The sequence below is a fragment of the Phaethon aethereus genome, assembly GCF_964289735.1.
Source record: "Phaethon aethereus genome assembly, chromosome: 1".
NCBI lineage: Eukaryota > Metazoa > Chordata > Aves > Phaethontiformes > Phaethontidae > Phaethon > Phaethon aethereus.
Window position 1 is genome coordinate 63447181 of NC_138575.1, and position 22831 is coordinate 63470011.

The 22831-nt window shown below is 42.3% G+C and overlaps 2 protein-coding genes across 2 annotated transcripts in view; both read right to left on the reverse strand.

The window, feature by feature from the left end:
- The window catches only part of CHPT1 (choline phosphotransferase 1), a gene marked incomplete at its 3' end in the record, with an annotated part of 24723 nt that extends 10577 nt beyond the window's left edge, over positions 1–14146 (reverse strand). The window contains exons 1-3 of the mRNA XM_082012063.1: positions 13701–14146; positions 3891–4038; positions 2701–2842 (exon numbers count right to left, since the gene is read on the reverse strand). Of these exons, the coding sequence (XP_081868189.1) occupies positions 2701–2842; positions 3891–4038; positions 13701–13943 (533 nt within the window). The 5' untranslated portion in view covers positions 13944–14146. The remainder of the gene's footprint in view (positions 1–2700; positions 2843–3890; positions 4039–13700) is intronic.
- A 4645-nt stretch (positions 14147–18791) lies between these two features.
- MYBPC1 (myosin binding protein C1) overlaps positions 18792–22831 on the reverse strand; it is a gene marked incomplete at its 5' end in the record, with an annotated part of 80598 nt that continues 76558 nt past the window's right edge. The window contains one exon of the mRNA XM_082011995.1: positions 18792–19674. Coding sequence (XP_081868121.1) covers positions 19574–19674 — 101 coding nt within the window. The 3' untranslated portion in view covers positions 18792–19573. The remainder of the gene's footprint in view (positions 19675–22831) is intronic.

Consider the following 22831-nt stretch of genomic DNA (forward strand, 5'->3'; position numbering starts at 1 on the left):
TGAAGGTTTTGAGACAGGTACCTGATCTTTGTGCTGAAGTTACCAGCAAACAGTGACAATGGATGTTTAACATACTGTTGCCTTAAGCAGTTAGAATAAATTTGCTGGTTTAAGGTATTATGACCAAAGTCAACACGTATCATTACTTGCTTTGCATGTGAACTGTTTGCACAGGAAACTATATTTTTAAAGGAAGATAGGAATCAACTCTTGGCTAATGGAAAACATTTATCTGATCTTGATAATCACAGTAACATTAAACCCTCTTCTTTCATTGGAAAGGTTACAATATAATATGCTAAGTTTCATCACGAGCTTCAGACTCCTAGTCTTAGAAGAGCCAAAGCTTAAGCTGCTGAGGTGCTCATCACTGTCCAAAGCCACTGGAATGGGTAATCTTCTCCTTCCTACGCCATCGCACTCCCTCACTTGTACTAGCTGTTGCACTCATCGGACTGTGAGGTGAACCAGTTCAGCCTGCTAACCTTGTGTAGGTTTTAAAGCCAATCCATGAAACAGACAGAAGATTAAAGTCAAGTGATAGAGTCTGTTCGGGGGGGAAACGGGACAGCACAGCTGGGAGTGGGCTTTTCCCTCTCTACCAGGGATGAAGTCTTACATCTGCCCAGTCATTGCTGTAGCTGCATGCTGAACTTGTCTGTTACGTCATGCAAAAGCGTCCATGTGCAAGTGTTCAGAGTTTGCACTCTGCACTATTAAGACCTAGATTTCTAAGCTGTACTGAACTTGCTGCTGTTGGCAGCGGGAGGAGGCTCGAACTTAAGTTGAGTCATTATATGTGCCAAAGTTTAGTATATAACTTTACAGAAGCTTCGACAGTTGATTGCAACACAGCCTAAATCAGAGTCCAAAGATTTTAATCAGACACTGTGCGGTATTTTGCACAACCTGACAGTGGCACAATACCCAGCTGCTCTGATCCTTCCTGGCCATCAGCACTAGGACTCCCTCATCTGTTATTTGACTTCTAAAATCAAGTGCCACTAATTCAGGAACAGCATCAGTGAAAGCTTCCATCCATGTTGTTAAGTATTATCATACTTATAGCAACATACTATTGTCTTCATTTAGCCTCTCACCTCCATGCTTAAGAGAAATAAAATTGCAAGCCTTGAAACAATTCTGACCTGTTCTCACAAAACAGAAATAAGTTATCTTTGAGAAAAGTTGTGTCTATTTAACTTCAAACAGTAAGCGTGGAACACCAGGCCATTCTGAACTGCTTGTACTATGCATTATCACTATATTTATGTAGAAGCCATTAAGCTTTTAATGAAGAAGTTTTTATGGTATGGAGCCTCAGTGCCTTCCTGATGTAGGGAAATAATTTTCACATTTTATGCAAGAACAACAGGGACAGAAAAGCAATCATTTACGAAAAATCCCAGTGCTCATGGCATAGTCCATTTCCCTTCACTGTAGTCCACTGTCATGTACAGAAATTATCCTATCTCAGCCATCACTGTAAAGCATCTATTTTTGTTTACAGCACAAGATGTCCTTTAAAAACCACTAGGATGGATAGGCAGGTAGAAGAGTTATAGTTTGTGTGGTAAAATACATTTTCAGCAAATAAAAAAAGCTCTTAGTGTTACCACAAAGACAGCTTTTTTTTGAGACCAACATCAAACAGTATGCAAGGATAGCTGATCACTAGCCCGTGTGCCCAGTGATGCTCAGATTTGCTAAGATGCTTCTTGCAGGTCAGAGCTAAGTAGGACTATAAACAGGTGACTTAGCAAGTGACTAGGATTACCAGAAGGATAGCCTTCATCTACCACATATTTCCAATTTTGCTGCTATGGAAGTCTCTGATCTTTTCCTCTTTTCGGAAATCATTACTAAAGTGGAGCTCACTGTTTAAAAACAGCAAAAGGCTGTGGCTAGGCACCACCACAGCTGCAGGAGGGTGCAGTGATCACTATTAGGCATTGAATTGAAATTGTTATCTTCCACATGAATGTCATGACTCCTCCTCCTACAGTGCAGTGAGAACAGATGAAATTTCTACCAAGTCATGAACAGCACCACAGCAGTCACAAGAACTGTGACCTGACACAAAACCTAAAGGATATCAAAACCAATAGGAGACAGATTAAAAGCAAAGCCCCCACACAAACCTGGGGTAATTCTTCAAGGGCTGCCATAGCTCTGTGGCAGTGGATGCAATGGATGCAGAGTTCATTCGAAGGAAGACTGAAGATGCTTATGGAAGGGAAACTCATTAGGAGGGGAATTTCTACAAAATGCGTGTGGTTCAGAGTCCCCTAGGCTGAAAACGTTCTGTGGCTGGGAGGTTGCGAAGGGAGGTACTGTAGATGCTTGCTCTGTCCCTACTCCTACACAGAGCACTTGTTTATACTGCAGAGAAGACCCCTCTGGCCTGAGCCTGCCTGGTGCTTGTATGGGTTCTGAGAACAAATCCACAGACAAAAAGCCAAACACATGCAAACAAAGCATATATAGCTGAAATCAGCTGCTAAAAGAACAACTCCTCTGCTCAGTATTATGCAGAGTTTTAAAGTTCTTGCCAGGTAAAACATAAGTCTGCTAGGGTGGAAGGGAGATGAGGAAGAGGTGAGAGGAAGAGACAGCAGGGAAAAAAAACAAGAAATGGAAATCAAGTAGCTAGCAGTCTCAGACATTAAGCTACATGTACTTCTAAAGATGCCTACTTACTTTCCAAACCTTAGTATGCCTGATACATATGTCTGCCAGTGAGCAGAATAGAACATGAACAGTCCCACAAAACAACAGAAAAACAACCAGTCAGGATTTGTTCCTAGTCGGATTGCTATGCAGGATCCAAGGACAACAAAAACTGAAAAGCAGAAATGAACATGTTAGTCATATACCCTCTTCGCTTGCAGTTAAGAAAAAAAAAAAAAAAAAAATCACAAGGCATTTTATATCACTATAACAAAGTAATGATATGACTGATACTTTACTGAGTAGCTAAGCTCAAGGACAGTCCTGGCAGGAGAGACCAAAACACAAGACTCCTTTTCTTCCAAGTGAGGGCCCCACCTTCTAGCCTACAGTGGTTGTTCTCCCTTCTTCTGGCCTTGTCATCTCATGTTCTTTGCAACACTGACAGCCTCGCCTGAAAGGCCAAGCTCAGAGAGACTGGTAGAGTTGTGCTTCTCTGGGAAGTGAGGTGTAAAGAACATACCAAATCCCAGGACAAATGTTTCGGCCATTAAGCTTTTATAGAAGTAGGGGCATTGCCACCAACAGCAGCAAAGTTATGGACAGTAAAACTGAGCAAGGCGTACTTTTTAAGGACTCCAAATCAACTTTTTTAAAAACTCATTCTTCTAAGGAACATAAATTATCCTTCTCCTAAGTGCCAGGCTGGATGCCTTATTATCAAACTGATATTTTGGCACCTCACTCCTAAAGCAGAATCCTTAGTTTCACATGCCAGCATCAATCTCTTAGGTCTTTAAAATCCCTTATTAGGCATCACCTGTACTTTACTGGAAAGCACAGGCTATGTATAGTAATGACCTCTAAGCATACTCGTACAGGATTCTTCGTTTACCACCTAACTCGTTCAAAGAACACTGTATATGAAGATGTCCAGTAAGTAAGAGCAGAATGTTACCCAACATCTGCCAAAGGTACTTCTGAAATACCCTCCCCGATACTGGTCAGGGATGCAAAGGTCAGGGGCAGCCTTGGCTGTAGTGATCAGGAGATGAAGTTACCCTAAAAGAAGGGAACATGCTGACCCTGCTCTGAGCAGCAGGTTGGACTAGATGATCTCCAGACATCCTTTCCAATTTCAACAAATTGTGATTAATCAGCTCCTCTTGAAAACACGTAACTTTTTAAAACTAGGATGGGTAACAGTATGTTAAGGCTACCTGTGGAAATAGAGTCGCAACCATGATCGAACAGTTCTCCTAAAGGAGAACTACTGTTTGTTCTTCTGGCTTGTTTCCCATCAATGGCATCCAGAGACTGGTAGATAAAAAGTCCTAATGCACCCAGGATGTATGCCCAAAAAGGTGCCTGAAAGAGATTCACATAAAAAGTCACTAGGCAGTTCCAAATTTCTTAGCTGATTATCTATTTCATTATGGATAAAATAATGTTCAGCACAAAACTATACTACATTGTGCTATTTTTTACTTAGTTAATGGACAAACCAAATTCTGTACATTACTACATGACATGTAGTAACTACTATAATGAATTACTCCACATACACCAGTGAAATACAGGTCCTTCTATTTATTTTTAAAAAACCCCACAAACAAAAAAACCCCAACACTTTAACCTCTCTTCTGCATCAACTGACTTATTTTTCTACCTTAAACCCACAGTATTTCTATAATTATTTGTATTCTTTGTGCTGAAAAATGTTATGAAAATAAAATTAATCTTTAAAAAAGAAAGCAGTAGTAAGGCACTTACTAAAGTTCTCAGCAGTTTATGTGACAGACGCTTAGATGATTTGCTCAGATTTACAACATCCAGATATAAAACCCCATTACCTTTTACTAAATAAAGACTTCAGCTTTTAGGGGAAGAGATTTTTTTTCCGACATAAAAAAATTGAATACATAGGCACTTTGGACAAGGGTTTGAAGAAATGAAGTCATTCACTAAATATGAAGGAGCAACTATCCACTTAGTATAGACTACCAAGAGTTTCAAAACAAGCTGTGAATCAGTTACATTAACACCAGTCTTAGGTTCAAAGGAACTGTCTTACAGTAGTATCTTTCAAAAGCATTATTTTCATACGCAGTCAGTATGTCTTTGTCTAGGAATTAGTTTTTACTAAAAATTATTTATAACACGTTCTGAACAAAGTACAGGTAACATTTTTGCCTCAAGTAGTTTCCAGTTGTAACCTTAGCATTTAGAACCACTGTTCATTAAAAGAGAGTCAAAGTGAGGTTTAAATGTTGGAAATGCAACCTGCAGGTTAAACAAGTGAACAGCCACAGGCAGCCACAGAGCTGAATCCTTCCCCACTCCCAGGTAAGGGACAGCTGCTGTGGCTCTACACCTCTGCAGTTCCTCTCCTGCAGGACAAATAGACCAACATGATTACATGTATTTCCTAAATTCAGTAAAGGCTATTAAGCAGATTTAGACAACAGATCAAATCTCAGTGAGCTGAGATTTGTCCACACTCGCATAAACCCAGTGTCACTGCTGGGGAAAAATGAGAAATAACAGTTGCCAATCAGTTCATAGGCAGGGACAGGAGAAGGCAGCAATAAGAATGCAGACGAGGTGAGCTGCTCCTCCAGACATTCTGTTTGGTCATCATCGTTACACTCACTGACAAGCTAGGAAAAAAGTTGTGCCTCCCGTTAGGCTGATCACAAAACACATCCTTCCCGAGAACCAGCATGCTTAAGGGAATTTCCGTTCTGAACCGTTTTTTTGCTGTTATTCAAGACTTCCTCATGTATTCAAGGCTGGCCAATATACCATGTTATCGCTTAATTTTGTGCTTTCAATATGGAAACAATATTGTCAGCAAATTTATGATTTTCCTGCTACCCAGTATTTGGATAATTTCATTAATAAAATATTCCACCGTTTCAAGTCAAATGGTTGGCTGCTTCGCCCAGCTTTGAAGAAGACAACAGTCAATGAATTGGGGACTCCAGCCATAGGTGAGAAGTCTGGATTTGTATGTACGTAGAAGCCTAGAAAACTTAGAAAATTCTTCAAAACTGGCAAGGTTGTCTTTCCCTTAATCCAAGGAAACTAAAAAAAAATTGTAATCAATTGGAAGCCTTCCAAGATGCTGGAAGCCTTCAGCAGGTAAAAGAGGATGAGTAGATATTCTCATTCCAATGGACTTTTAACATACTGGTATCTGATAACACCCTCAAAGATCGCACTATAGAAATCCAGGTCAAGTGATGGCAGCAATACATGTTTGATGTTTACCAGTGGAATAGTTGGGTTATTTAGGTTTCTTCCTCCTTGTTAGTCCAGTTAAACAGAGGAATTTTGTGTTGGGAAATGGGGTTAAATCAGAAAATCAGTTCTCAGCCATCTTTGGAAAGAGTTTCTCTCCTTTGACAAAGGGGGAAGGATAGAGCTTATGGACAACAGGATGAGCCCACGGCCACCCTCGGTTCACAGATCACCGTGATCCACCTCCATGTAGAGGAACAGAGAGCTCAAGGGCCTCTCCTGGTGCAAACTCACTTGGTCAGACATTCTGCAGGGGGGCAGCGGCTACCTGTCAGTCCCTGTTCTGGCTCTCTACCTTTCCAAAACAGAGGGCTGTCAGCCATTGCTCCAGTATTTTAGCACATAAAAGCACAATTAGGACCCTGTTGAAGCTAGGATCACTTTACTTGGGATATAGTCCACATACTAAAGCTACCACAGTACCTATACCAGCTTTTTCAGAATAACTTTGTAATTATTACAAATGTTATTTGTATGGAGAACAACAGATATTCTCAAGCAAGGCAGCTCTTGACACAGAGCTATGAATGAAGCATTATGAGCAGAAAGGCTAGGAGAAACCACCAGTTTCACTGTAGTCCTTTAAAGTTGTATTTTGAAGACATTTCCAATTTTACCACCAATATTACTGTGAAGTGCCACCAAGGTAATCTGCAATGTTTTACAAGGTGTCCTTACCGTGACATACTTCTACTACTTAAGAAAAGATAGCTTGAGATCTGTCGAAACTTGTCACGCTAATCCCTGTATTTTGGCAAGTAAGCCAGGCCACACCTGGCAATTCTGTCCAGGATACCACTGGTTTTTTGGTTGCATTAGGCTCCCCTCCTTTTGCAACCACCTACCTGTAACTGAAATAGATCTTAGTTTGCTTTAAAGTCATCAGGTTCTCCCTATCACGGACAAAAGTAGACTCTATCCAGTGCTAAATATGCAACTTAAATTCCTTAACCAGTCTGCATTCACACCCCACTCAGTGTGAGGCACATCAGCAATTAAGTCAAATGCCAGAGTGTGGGCAGTTTCTTATTTAACTGGATCATTTCCATAACTGAAACACTAGTCAGGAACAGAAACCTGTTATGTCACTTTTTTTTATCATTAGCTGTAGTGCTATATGCCATATGCTTGGTATTATCACAGTCTTTTGAAATGCAAGCTCCATGAAATACAGCCTTAATTCCAACCAAAACAGAAGGCTTGCATGCTGGTTACTGCAGTCAGTTTATGAAAGTTTCCAGAACGCATAGAACATGATGCAAGAATTCTGTTCAAGGTAACATCGTCTACCCTTACCTTACCTCAAAACAAGTGTAACACATTAAATGCAAAAATAAACAAATAAATCAGCTTCAACTCAAACCTCTGTTATTAGGTCTTTTTGACAAAGCAGTGGCTTTTGTCGAGTAGCAAGTTATAGTACAGCTAAAATCATTAAGACTGCTGATCCAAGTTTGTTTGCATTAGCTCCTGCCGGGACAAATCAAAGCAACAGTCCCCCCAGACTCCAAAACTAAAATGCTCTGCTGCTTGATGATCTGGAAAGAGGGAGAGAGTTTTCATCCTCATCCTCGTAAGGATCATCTGTATCCATCAACACCTGTAGCAGACGCATCTGCAGCCCCGCAGTTGCAGAGAAGGGAAGAAGATCCTAGTAAGAACAGGGGAATGGTTGTCAAAGAGAGCTTAGAAACACACTCCGGTGCATTTCATCCCTAGGCTGTCAGTTCAAATTTAATCCAAAGTGGTAATAACCAAAGGTCACTTATGATCAGCTATGCATTTTGCAGATTAAATGAATGCTCTGATGCTTTAATCAGTAAAATACAGTTTTCCAGATCACTAAAGGTGCACAGAGGTTTCTGAAGTTCCTAATAACCACAGATTCTCTCTGCTATCCACCCTCTCAATACAGCTACAGCTGCCATCTCCTCCACCTTCTCACATGCCTGGCTCTTCATCCAGGGATGTCCCCTGCTGGCTTCCCACGCTGGACCCAAGTAGTTTGCAAATTAGAGAAGTGAGAGCATTTGAGAATGCTGACACGCTGACAGACTCAGCAGAAAGGTCAGGAGGCTCCCAATAATCATCAGCTTTTCACTGATGAGGTGTTTATTATCTCTGCCCAAAGTTATATCCTGTCCAAGCAAATGTATTATTTGGCCAGAGCTAGATGCTATTTTCATGGAACTAGAAGAGAACACAAACCCGGGGTAGAGGGGGAAGAAGGCTTCTCCGCTTCAATTAAAAAGGATGTCTGAAAGATGATACAGCCACAGAATCGTGTCACACACAGATTTGGTACAGCAGGTCTGGTCATCTACTGAACCAGAGGGTGTCAAAGCAAAACAGTGCATATAGCGTTTGACAGCTATGTGTGGCATGCCTCTCCTTCAGGAAAAAGTGTAGGTTGAACAGCACTCCTCATTCTTCTGCTCCTGAGATGCATGACAGAAGAGCATGGACAGCTGCAGAAGACTAGATGTGCCAAGAAGGTCCCTTACCACTTATTTCAAGAAAAGCTCTCAAGCCTGGAGAGCTCAACTGCCCAAGCTTATGCAACATTTAAAGATTCAGCCCCCCTTAATTACTGATCACATTTAGTCATAATCTCACTTCCTCAATCTAACAACACAGCAACTAATTTCACCCTGGTTTACACAGTGCCTCTCTGGAACAGACCCAGAATAGAGAGAGACATTTTTACTGGACCTCCTCCCTCTTCTCCCCAAACATGTATCATTTCCCTCACTTCTGTTTCGCACACTATGTACAATCGTACTAATAGCAGGAGAATGAAGGGGGCTGTTTAAACCTGCATTACAGCAAGGGGGAGAGGGCAGGGAGGAAAAAAAAATAAAAGATCTTACTATAGCTCAAGTGCCTTTCATGCACACCAGGAACTCCCTGCATTCCTTTAGCATCCTCCTCTCCCCAAGCAGCTCCCTCTGAAAGAGCTCCTGTCCTTCTGAACCTTTGGGGTTCCTGAATCTTTGCTGTCTTCCTTTATGCCAAATACCTTTCTCCCATTCACTACCGAGTGCTCCATTCTTCACTCAGGGGCATGGGACTCCCCGCCCCACTCACTGCTTCGCACCTCTCCTCTACCGGGTCAGGGGCTTAATGTTTCTTCCTTCACGTCCCCAGTTGACAGCAGCTGTTTCAGTTCCCCCTCTTCTCTACTTCTTTAATCTCTCTCGTACAAAGCTCGGGTGTGCCCTTGCTACATACGTAATTCCATGCCTCTCAATATCTTCCCTTCATTTCTTCCTTTGACAGAAAAAAACTCAAGACGATGCCTCTTTCAGTTTAAAAGATAGGGTTTGGCGGGGGGGGGTGTGTTTTGTTTTTGTTTAAAGGAAGTTTTAAAAAAAGAGATTGAGAGAAGCAGAAACAGCACCTCACCAATGGTCCTCTCCCTCCAAGCAGCTAATAGAGCTAGCTGGAGCCACCTAGACCCTCCCCTACTTTTTGGTCTCCCTAGATGCACGGCTTTCTAAACAGTGTGTTTCAGCAAGGTATAGCATGCTTTTATAAACGCATGACACCATTTCTTAAGCAATTCTACAGAGTTAGCCATCACAAGGCTCCCTTCCCTCCCTAGCTCTGCTCCCTGCATGAGAACCCTTAAGCCCCTGTTCCCTTTCTCCATCACTGCCCAAACTGCAAATTCATAATCCATGCTTTTCTCTTCCTGTATTCCTCTATTCCCAGTAACCTGCAGGAAATTATAGACAACAGACACAAAGGTCTTAAAAAAACCCACAAATAAATGAGACATGATGAAACCTAAGAAGCTGTGTGCATGCAGGACAAGTCTTTATCACTGGATGAAATCTGTTCTGATCAGTTTGGGGGGCTCTTTGCTTAGATCCTGCTATAACTGCTACAGGATTTTTAAAAAAATAGATATAAATTCAATACAAAATAATAATTACTGTTAGCATGGACTTCTGTCCTAAAGTTCTAGCTTCCCATGGTGTTCTAGAGAGACCTGTGGCCGGCCTTGAAGGATTACCGAAGCTAGGCCCCTCCACAAGCAACCATGAAAGCAGCAGGATCAGAGTTTCCTTTCTCTTTTTTAATAAGATAGAGAATTATGTTTAGCCAGTTTTCTTCCTGGTGTTGATGCAAGGGAAAAATTAACATGTCAGTCTTCCCCAAAATGGGAAGGGGTAACCAGAGATTCACGAGCAAAGCCTAATGAAGTAACTGTAGTTACTTCAGAGCAGTCAGCTTGCAGTAGAGCAAAACAGTTCGCTGTCAAATGGTGGTGATAAAATGCTCCTTTTACACTCTAATGTAGCAAATACACACCATTCATACTTAAAGTCAGCAAAACTTTTCATTCCTAAATATTTTATAATTACTCTGTGTGTGTCCCCAAAAAAAGAAAAAGAAAAAAAAACCCCAGCCTGCAGTCACAATGAAAAAAATATCTCAGCCCTCCACAGAACATGTAATATGCACGTAGTGCCCTCACCACCACCACATTTGGTCTAGCAGTCGCATATGTTATTTCTATAGATTACTGTCCTAAGTTACACAGAGTAGGAAACTGGACAAACACTCTACAAAACCTACGCACACGGATTTTAGTTACAACAGTGCTTGAGGGCTGCAGTCTGCTAATGGCTTAGCTACAAATAAGAAGGCTTATGTTGAAATGTGCATTTACAGGAGACAGTGGTACAATGCATGTTTCTACCAGACAACAAAACATAACTGAAGGAGACAATATTTTATAAAGCCAAAACATACTAACAAACTGGCTTTTAGTGGCTACTGATGCTGATGAAGATTAAAAGAATAGTGCATAAGGAAGTAACAGCTACACAGTAAGAGAACAAGAGAGCATTGTATGGTTTTAGACATTAATTCCTTTGTGTATGGGGGGGAAAGTATTATTAAATTGTGAAATTCACTGCAATAGGACATAATAGAAGCTGAAAGTACAAACAGATTCAAAACAAGTAATTCAAAAGGCAAAATCATGAGGAGGAAAGTGTCTATGGGGAAATAGATCCATCAGTTGATGTTCCAACAAGTAACCTGGATAGAATTTCTCACTGAGAAACCCCTAAACCAGTCTTTCAGCAGCTGGAAGGGTATACTGGGGAAAGATCTCTTTTCTAAGCATGTGCTAGCAGCTACTCTCCAAGGGAGTTCTGAGCTAGGTGGACTAATCAGGCATGAGGATGCTTTCATTTGTAAGACTTGGTTTTGTAACTTACCAGCTAGCAGTCTTACTTCTTTTGGATGGCTTGTACCAACATCAAGACTTCAGTGTTTTCAATAGAGGACTAATAGATAGGTCCCACTTAAGACTAGTTTGAGGGGAGGGGGAATCACACACAAACCAACTCATGAAAAAAAACAACACAAAAAACCCACACCTGAAACCAAAACCTGCTTGTTACTTTATCTAGGTCTTCTGTCCAGTGCTCCTACATGTCCACCAAGTGAATATAACAAGTTCTTGTTAGTCCATCAGGTAATCAAGACTTGTTCACGAATGGAAGAGGTGGCTTGGCAGTATAGAGAGGTGATGTGGAAGTGCTCTATGCTGTCAGTTAAGTTTGTGATTCAATCATCTTTAACATCATTTTCAGTTCTACCTTCCCTCTAGCCCTTCCAGCCCACACATTCAAGTTGAAAGTACAAAGTACAGGTATCAGAGTAGTACATATAACACTTATTTGTGTTGTAACAGTTTTAGCTTTTTAAAAAAGCCATCCAGACACATAACACCTTAGCTAGAAGATAAGCTGAATCATTAAAGAAGCAGAAGAGAGGTAACAATGCCCTAAATGACGGAGCAAGAGAAAGTGAGGGCTATTCTCACAGCACAGAGGCAGCAAATAACCAACATGATAAGGAGTCTGGCTTCACGCTACATATTTACAGCTGATACACCCAAACAAGGAAGTTTGGCTCAGACTCCAGGTTCTAATAAAATTCAGCTTCCGCAATTAAGAAAAAAAAGCACAGTAAAGTTCCTAAAACTCAACCTAAGCTTTCCTGGAAGGAATAATTCCCTGGACGCCTGCAACACAACCTTTTTCTTTTTGTACGAGAATCCTCAAGGGAAAAATAACTTAAAATTTACTTTCTGCCTTTTTTTTTTCTGCATAGCAAAGAAAAAAATAAAACAAACATCCAGACACATAGCTGGCACACATTTGATATCTACATCACAAACCTAAGCTAAAGGTAGCAGTTCCACAAGCCTTTCAACTCTGAAAGTGCCACTAGAAGACAGTCTGTGGTTTTCAACCATTCACTCCCATCTCTATCCTCCCTTCTCCTACTACCTGCAATGCCACAGAGTGCCCCTACCTGGTGATACAAATCAGGGAAGTGATTAGGGTTAGATCAAAGCAAAGTTAATTTTGATCCGGTTCAGCTTACTCGATATGTCTGCCACGAACACCTCTGCTAACACAAAGGGCAAAGCAACTACAGAAAAAGAAGGGTGCTTCTGTCAACAAGAACATTCACCAAAGTAAATTATTGAAAAACCCCAACCAACCGCCACCTGTGCCATTAGGATTTAAGACCATCAGAACTCAAGAAAAACAACAGCCACCCTTCAAGATATTTTACCTACACAAAGCAATTTTCCTCTAGTATTTCCCACCCTATCTACCATGAAAACTCTGCACTGTGAAACTCATAACAGGTTGGGAGGCTCTGACAGAGCTCCTTAAATTGTCTGAGAAACTGTAGGCAACCTAGTTTGGGCAACAGCAGCATGAGCCCACGTTAACAAGCCTGTTTTCCCTTCAGAAGCTAAAGCAATTAAACATTTCCTGCACGAGGACAGGAAGCACTTGAGCGGCTGTCAGCTAACACATCTGCGACACCACCGAACCTCAATTCTGAACTGAGCGATGCTGAAGCGGTGTCAGCCGTCCCTCGTGGCCAGCTCTGCCCTGCTCCTGGGCACATCCCACACCCTCTCTCCGGGCTGGCAGCTCTTTCTACCTCCACGGCCGCTCTGTTACAGCCTTCCTCTCAAGGAGGGAGTGTACACAGCTTATGTCTCCTTCCCAGCAAGCTGCTTGAGCAGAGGCACAAGCGTGGGACATCAGATGGTCCCTGGAGGAGCCTGGAGTCCCACACTCCAGGGTGAGCCAGGCTACATACACCCTTGCTCCGCAGCATCTGGCGTGGGCCAAGCACCCGGTCAGTGCCCCATCGCCACAGGGACCTCTGGTCTGGGAAGGGCTGGGGAGCAGAGAGGAGCCCACTGAAACTCGCCCTTTCACGTGATGCCCCCCACATTTCGGCACTCAAACCTTAACACTCACCTCCAGCTTAACCCCTGCTACCCCGAAGCGTGGCCCCCGCACCACCGCTCCCCTGATTTCTCCGGGCAGCCCCACAACGCTCCCTCAGTCCTCCCTTCCCACGGGAAGGGCCACGCGTATTACAGCGGTGGAGCCACAAGTGACCGGGCATCGCGCCCTGCGGCGGGCACGGACCCGGGCGCTCCGGCTACTGTCAAGAGGTACCGGGGCGTCTCCCCCACACCGGGCCGCCCGGCGGCACCCGCTCCCGGGGCTCGCCGGGCGAGAGGGCACGGGGGCCCCGAGGGGCGGCGGCCGGAGCAGGGCCGCCGGGCTGAGGCGAGGCCGTGCCGAGAGGAGGCGGTGGCAGGCAGGGGAAGGGGGTCAGGCTCTAACGGAGAGGCGGCGGCGGCGGCGGGCCGTGGCGGGCGGTACCTGCTCAGTGGCGCTCGGGCAGCAGGCGATGAGCGGCAGCGCCGTCAGGCAGTTCAGCAGGAGGCCGCCCAGGGTGATGGCGTTGGGGGCCAGCCCCAGCGGGACCTGCTCCACCAGCCAGGCCCAGTAGGGCTGCAGCCACGGCTCCAGCAGCGAGCGCCCGGCCGCGCTGTAGCGGTGCTGCTCCAGGCGCTTCAGCTGCGCCGGGCTGAGGGGTGCGGGCAGAGCCCAGGGCACGGCCATACCGCCGCCGCGGGGGCCGCCGCTCGCCGCGCACCGGACGGTACCGTAGTCAGGCCGTCGCCACCGCTCGGGGCGGGGCTGAGCTGAGGGCCGCGGCGGGAGGCGGAAGAGGCCGACGCCCAGCGGCGGCCTGGCCCGAGGGGAACCACCGCCCTCGCGACATCTGACGCCGGTCGGGCGCCTTCGTCCCCGCCTCGCCCTTGGCTCCTCTACCCCGAGTGCTCGGCTCTCTCCCTCCTTCCGCCGCAGCAGGGGTCCCGTTTCTGGACGGGTTGCCTTGGCCGTGGCGGCTTCCTCGGCGTGAGGGGATGGGGATTCCCCCGGCGGTGGAAGGAGCCCTCGGTCGCTGAGGGGATGCAGCCCGGGCGGGCCCATCCCGCCTGCCGCCGTTTCCCCAGGCCCGTGGGCAGCCACTGCCGGGGCCTGGGGCGGAGGGACTGAGCGCCCGCCTCTCGTCGCTGCTGGGTTGCGGGCAGGGGGGGGTTGAATCCCTCCCCCCGAGCCCTTGTGATTTTCCTGCTTAATTCCTTATTTACCTTATTTCCCTTTTGCACATTTAGAATACAACCACAGCGAGGGAACAGCAGCAGGTGGCCGGTGAGACTTTTTGCCGGAGCAAGGCGTAGAGACGGGGCTTAGGCGGCAGGCAACCTCCCTGCAGCCAGCAGGACACCACAGCTGCGTCTGCAGGGAGGTGATCCCCCCTGTATCACCCAAGGGGGCTTCCACCACCGAGAGGAGACCCCCTGCCCGGGGAGCGGTGGTCTTACATGTTACGGGGCACCTGGACACTGTGTTACAGAGGACTGCCTTTACCTCCTTGACCTGCTTTAGAGATGGTGCTTCAAAGGAAATAACGCTTTTTCGGAAATTGTGGCATTTCAAATTATTTGAATTGGTCATGGGAAGGATTCTAGATGTATCCCTGAATCTTTAGGAAGGTATGTGGTTTCTGAATGTGGCTGAGGAAGGGTGAGCACTGTGTAGATGAAAGATGAAGTAGAAAGTGTAAAATACAACCTCTAACGAGTATTACATGCCCCATAGCATTTTCTTAGAATCGAGAATCCTTTTTCAAGTTACTACATTGTGAGCCAGAGGCTGCAGCTTTCTGGCCAGACACAACAATTTCCTGGTCAGAGCTGTTTTCCTGTTCAAAGTGAGCCAATTCACTTTGTTTGATAAAGTTAATAATAGTTGTTTTTGAGTAGGTTTCTTTACTGCAAGGGTCAGGAATGCTTGACATAGCCAAAAGGGTGGTTTCAAAATCCCTTGACATGGTATGTGCGTCCCAAGTGCTATGGTGTTCATCAGCTGATTTCATTTACAGATCACTAAATACAGTATGATATGGCGATTGGGATTAGGGGACAAAACAGAGAAGAGAGAAACTACCAGCAAGGAAGGGAGTAATACATAACGTAATAAAGATTCAGTAATAGCCAACAGGAAAATGTGACAATTAGATTCACAACCAGACAGATCCCTAGTCCACTACAATCACTGGGTTTGGAAAAAGGTGTAACACTGTTTCTTTTAATACCCTCTGCATCACTGTGGTTGATGAACATAATGGTACTGGTATTCATGTAGAGATTGCTCAAGCTCTTTATGATACCGAGAGGAAAAGAAGAGGAAACAAACTAGGAAAAGAAATGTGGGGGAGAAGTCAGTCATGTAAAAACTGAGGGCCAAATGAGTAGGGGAACATACAGATTCCCACTGAATTTATCACTGAGCTTAGGGAAGGGTTTGTTTTAATTTAAAATGTATTCAGCAACAAAGCATAGAACAAGAGAGCATAGAATTTAAAGTCCAGTGTGTTTAGACTTCCAGCGCTTCCTTAGTGTACAGGATACACTTTTGCTTCCAAAAGCTCTCTGCTTCAGCAAAGCAGCAGCTTTACTTGTCAGTCAGGAAAGCAGGCCATGAAAGTCAAGTGACAGTAAGTACACTGTGCTTAAAATAGAATGCCTTTTGCCCCAGAATCCAAAATGCAACAAAAGACATTCAGAAAGTAAGTCTCCCTTCACAATACTCTGTAAAGGTAGTAATATTATACTTTTTTTTTTTTCCTAGAAGGAAGTACAGGAAGCTTGAAACATTTTTTTTAAAAGGAATATTTTTTAAAATTTTTGACTCTCAGTAAAGACCTCCCTGTAAACAGCAAATCCCAATTTGTGTATTCTTTAAAAGATTTGTATGTGGTTTTTTTCCTCCCCTTTCTATATTTTTGAGATTGTTTTCAGTGAGGGAAAAATGGGCTGACACTGACCATGATCTTTCAATGCAAATGGGTAACTACAATGCCTGCATCAAGGTCCACATACAGCAATTTGAGAATGGATCCATATTTATACAACAGTAACATCTATATACCAAATGCCATTCCATAGGTAAGGAGAGCAAGCCAAGAGATAACAAAATATTTTCCTCTGACTTCCTTAAAAATAATGCCTTTTTGTAATTAACTTTGATTCTTCTTTCTCTGTGTGTATACATGCTTGAGTGTGCCTTCTTATGCCAAGTAATAACTTTCCTTGACCTGTGTAAGTCAAACTGAACATCAAGGCAGAGCTTTCAAAAATACTAAATTCCTACCAGATATGTGAACGTGGGCAGAAAAGAAAATCCTTATTAAAGGGGCTACTGAACTATAACCTCAGCACTTACTATTTGATGGAGAGTATACATAGCAAACCGATAATATGAATCATGCAACTAGCTGAAGACTTAAACTGGTTTCACATATTGTGAGACATCAAGGAACACAACCATAAGCCATAAAAGCACTATTAGTTTCACTTCTCCTGGAGCTTTTGTGTTTTGCTGTTACTTTATCTCATGTGACCAGGTTTTATTTGCTGCCCTCTGTTACTCCTAGGTCTCTTTCAGGTTCACTAATTTCCTGGAAATTCCATATGAGCCTACTTTGGAGAAATTTCTTCTTGGGAGCATTGGGCCATATTTTCTGCAGCATGGTATTCTGCTACTTCTATTCTCTCTAGGTTGTTTTGCCTGTAGTTTTTGTTATCTTTGGTATGTCTTCTCCCAAGCTGGTACTAACTGCAGATTTCATTAGCATTTCCTTAACTCTGTGGTTTTGGTCACTTTATTTCATCTATCAAACACCATCCCTGGAGAATCCCATGAGGCAAATCATCATAAATCAAAACTTCCTCTTTTGTTATTCTTTATTTAAGGTTCTGCAGCCTGATTTAGATCTACTAGAGATCCCTTTCCTATCCCACCCCATCCTATTGTTCCTCTCAAAGTAATTTTCAATTAATTTTTAATCCAGAGGTTTGGCTGGTCAGCATAGATAGTGAGAGAATGAATTTATAGCACAGTAATGCCCACTCATCTAAATTCCACCCACGGCCCGATACCCAGTACTTCCCATTGGCGTGGTGCACCTCGAGCCCAAGGGACAGCCAATGGCAAATGCTGGGCAACGCGACTGGAGGGGAATTGAGGGCATCTGAATATAACGCTTACCATTCACACAGTGAAAAGCAGCTTAGTTCAGCTTGTCTTTTAACACTGCTGGCATCTGGTAGAAATTAGAGTAGCTAATTCTGTTAGCAGAGAGCCTACAGAAGCTGAGATTTATGCTGGCTTCCAGGTTATTATGTATGGTATATTAAGACTGAGGACGCAGACAGATACATAAGCTTGAAGGTGTAAACGTCACTGCATACAAAGTGCAGACGGCTATGCACATCCTTTTTGGCTTACTGAAAAACACAAACTCAAAATAACTGTAGCTTTTGGTCCTAACTATAATATATCTCAGCCGACTGACATTATTTTAAATGAGGGCCGTGTGCTTAAATGCGTAAACCTGCATGGCATGTATTCAAACTCACCGTCTCCCACAGCCTTCTGTGCTTCAAAACAGATGAAGGGAGATCCGATTCACTGGTGAGGTACAGAATAAAGAGAAATTATTAATCTTTTATGGAATTTTCTTCTTAGTAGGTGTGAATGAATGCGTAGGAGAGAAGTGATTTTGGTGGGAGCAGGGTGAAATGCAGGTGGGGGGTTGTCCAGGATCACTGGGAATGGGGAATTGCTTCCTTGCACAGATGGCAGCACAGAAAAAAATCACAGAGACAGGAAGGAGAGAAGGAAGAAAAAGAATCTCAGAGCGAGTAAGATTTATAGAACATTAAGTGAGAAAATGCATTCAGATCCTCAAGGTGAAAGAAGTGGTAATTCAAGTGAAAAAACACCAGTTCAGCAGTGGCGGTTCATAGTAACACATTCTTTTATTATTGCATAATTACTGACTGCTGGATGTTTGAAAATGCGCTGATGTCATTCTTAGTCATTTTTATAAAGATAAAGGGCTAAGTAGACCTTTATCTTTATAAACCATAATTGAAGATCAATCATTAGTCAGTAAGCACATAACCTGCCCTACATAACCTACCTATACAGCCAGAGTGAGAACGGGTAAATAAGTGACGGGGCACTAGGGGATTGACAATCTGGCCAAATTATGTGTGACCTTGTGTCTCACATGCTTCAGAGTTTGCTGGAGACTTACAGTCATCCCTACTCCTGAAATACATGGAGGTTAATGACGCTGGAGTTGGAAAAGTAATGTAGCATAATTGAAGGCATTTTTGCCTTGCACGGTAAACTCACTGGTGATAGAGTGTGGGTCCCTTTTCTGCTACAGTATCTGCAAGTGATCCATGAATTGCTGAGGAAGGGGGTGGATCCAGAATGATGAAAGCTGTCACAGTTGATATTTATAATATTTAAAATATTGAAAACATATAGATACAAAATTGCATGTATCTATAGCATTTCTCTGTGTCATGTATCTTAAAGTGTAAGCCCATTGGGTTAAGTGACTGCTGATACTGTTTTCCACTCAGTGTGGTGGGCTCAAGTTCCTGCTTTACGGTATGTGGAAATTAAATAAGAAATGTGGTAAGATGAGACAGAAAAAAAACTTTAAAAAAAGTAAACAAGAACTTGATAGATCTTAAACACTTCATCTTTATTGTACATTAAATAAAACAATTTCAGTTCATTTGAGAGACTGATGGGTTGGGTTTAGGGAATCAAAACTTCTAAAGGAAGATATGTTCAGCTTAAATGATCATTAAGTACGTATGTATTAATTACGTTATAGTAAAACCGTATTCTGTTAAACAATTCCCAGGTGAATAAGATACATTATCAAAGAGGTATGTATTCCAAGGGTCTTATTGCACAGCTACTGGCTAATCCATGTACTTTCAGTCTAAGAAAGATATGCTTTGTACCACCAAGTACAAACTGACTGCCTCCTCGTGTTTATTACACAGCTTCTTCTCTTTCCTCGTTAAAAAACAGAACACAATATCAAACGGAAAATAAAGCTGAACATTACAAAACGTGTGTTGTGTTCAGTTCATTTCATTTCAACCCCAAAGCAATCCATGCGTATTCTTTCTTTTCAGTAAGAGCAGGTAGGGAAAACAAAACAACAAATAAGAAACAAAAAAAAAAAAAAAGAAGAAAAGAAAAGAAGATCCTCAGCCACGCGTTTGTTCTGTCATTGCAAGAACTAAAATGCTGTAATTCTGCTACCAATTTCCAGCGCAGTGGGAGGAAACACCGTGGACGGACTCTCACTTCCCCTCAGTTTTGTCTGCCTGTACTTCACGCATATATGAATCAATGATATGCGGAGGCACTCCATCCATCAATAGTCTGAAGAACGAAAGCCCACCTACAAACAAGCAATAAGAAAATCTTCAGGTTGGAGGTCTCTGGAGCAATAGCTTTGTACCTTTATTTTCTGGCGTAAGTGACAAAGATTTATTCAGTCCATACTGCATACTTCATTTTGAGATGCGATAAAATTCATCCCTGTTCAAAAGCCCAGCACAAGAATTAACCATTATTTAAAGTCTGTACTCTACAGAACTTTCCTGTCCTCTTGCACAGGGTGAATTTAATTTCTAGGATGTCACATATTCAGTCATTTATTTCCCCCCATGCAATAGTCTATGATAAGCCTCACCTCAAATAACCCTCCTGGATTTCCATCAGGCTGGGTGGAATATAGTGAGAGATGGAAGTCAGCTCAGAGGGAGCAAAGTAGAAAACACCTGACTATGATGAGTTGTGGAAAACATGCAGAGATGTTCGAATTATTCTAGCATTGGGACTGATAATGGTTTTTAAGTATTTAGCAAAATATTTACCATGTTGCTTGAAAATAACAGGTGGGATGACATATGTAAAAGAATCCTAGAAATAAAAGGCAGGATTTTAGATATGGGTGCCTTTAGGCTCCAGAGGGAGGTGATGAAAGTCAAAACTTTCATCTGCTGGGGAAGTCTGAAGAATGATTCTGGATTCGCTTTGGAATAAAAAATAGACTCCATGTAATCACCTTGGATCCAGGTGCTTACTCCCTGCAAGCTCTAGAGTTTTCCCAGGGCTTGAAGCTATTGGTATGTGATCGCAAAGCTGGGGGAGGTCCTGCACCGATCCATAGGGGAGATTTACTCCACACGTGTGGCCAGCATCTTTCTTAGCTGCAGCAGTGAGCATCCATGCTCACAAGCCCCGCTGACAAGTAGGGGCCTTTTGTATTCAGCATTTCCTCCAGCCCTGCCAAAACTTTGTTTCCTGTCTCTGTGAAACTAACCTTTCCCCCCCTCCCCCCATTTTCCAGTTTTATGATGGTTGGAGTTCACTGAACTGGTATCAGAAGTACCATTCCCAGCCTTTTAGGTCTATATGCTTTATGACCGTGGTTTAGCCACCGTGAGTAAAAAAATGAACCAAACCTATTTCAAATCACTGCTATAATAGAAACCTAGGCTTGTAAGAAAGCCATTGGAAATACTGAATGTTTTCTTTCGTGTTCTGGAAAAAGGGACAAGGCAAAAGATTTTTGAAGAACATGTAATAATTTTATCAATCCAAGAAAAAATATTTCTTTCAGTGCCCAGGAAAACATGTATGCAGTGTCTAACACAATAGCAAGGGAACCCCAGATCCCACTGATGTAGAAGTAGTAATTTAATACAAATAATCCAAATGAGGAGTGAAATTTCATGCTGTTGAAAAAAATGTCATGGAAACTAAATACATGGGTATTTCTGTTAATTTCATTGAAATGAAATGACATTTGGAAAGAACAGTGGGAAAAAGATAAATATTTTGCTAAAACATTAGAGCTTGCCCTTTCTCAAGGTGAAGCGTGGCATTTGTTGTAAGAAAGCCACATTCCATTACTAGTCCTCTTACAAATTTGCATAAGTATTCTGTTTTGCAAGTTGCAAAACCACCCGCTAATAACTGCACTTACCTTCGGAGCCTTTTCCGGAACACACCAAAAGCTTTAAAGCAAAAGTACATTACCAGGATGAAGATATCACCGTCTCTGAACGCTTCAGCTAAATGCAACTGAGCTGATACTTACATACAGCATCTATCCCGAGTACAGATTTTAGGATTTTATAACCTTTACTAACACAAGGACTATCCAATTGAAGTGCTATTAGTTACTAGTGATTACGAGGCTGTGCTGTCTCATTTAACACCGTCACTGTTGCAGAACTCTTCGCTCCCGACCTTAGGTAGATGCACAATACAGACAAAAAAAAAAAAGCATGCTTTTTGGCATTCTTTTCAACTTCTGCAGTGCAAGTTGTGATATGAATCATTCATTTTTAAATGAAATTAATTGTGGAATGAACATTTCATTTATGTAGAGGTATATTCCTATATGAAAATAACTGACTGTAAATGCAAAATGCTCTTTTATTACTTGTATTTTATTCATGCTGATTAATGATGGTAACTCGTGTGTTGTTAAATTCCATTAAAACATGCACTATTAGAAGGTAGTGGGATGTACTACTGAGACGAGTTACTATAACAAGCAATTATTATAAAAACCTGGTTTTGTATGCATTAAAACTATCATGCTACTCATTTTAAAAACCATTTTCATTAAGTGACATAATGAAAATCATGCCATACTAGGCAGACATTGTATGACGTGTAAACAGACATAAGCTTCATATGCAAGAACCATATGAAAGCTTACCTTAGATGACAATATACATTCAAAAATCCTTACTGTGTAACTAAGGGAGAGAGAGAAAGAGAAGTAACAATTTAATTGCAAACACAAAGGTAGAGAGAAAATGTTGAGTGAAATTATGCTTACAATTATGTCAAGACGATGTTTTAATCCTTAGTCATGTAAAATATGTAGGAATAGAAGCACATGAAGAGTAAAAGGTAGGGATCCAGTTCCACTTCAAAATTATCATTAATATGTAAAAGCTATATTAATATGTACAAGTAACTATAACTCCTGTAATTAGTCTAAAGTATAGATTGGAACCAAATTATGCAACTGACATGTATGATAAAAGTTTCTAAATGTAGCTTCAAAGAAGCTATCACATATATATATATAGTATTTTCCAGCAGGGGAAAGAAGCACACACATAACACCGAAGCATATATATATATGTCGAAACTCTATAAGGCAAACTAATCAAGTACAGACTAATTACATACCTGTGCACTAAAGTATGTACTTTGTCATATATCCACATTTACATTACTTAAAGCATGCTATTTACTCTACAGAAGCCCTTACCTTTAATGAAATGTTTTGACTCTATAAAACACCCATATATATGTATTTATATATGTGTATGTATATAAATAAAAGCACTCAACTTTGTACCTATTGTAGCCTTTTAAGAAAAATATCTTAGTACTTCCAAAACTACAGGAACATTATCTAGCCTGATTTCTTAATATGTTTTAGGTTTGAAATGGTAAATTTGGACGCATAATCTACTGGAGGCTGGTTTCTCGGCACCTCTGTCATTTTAAAACTGCACTGTCAA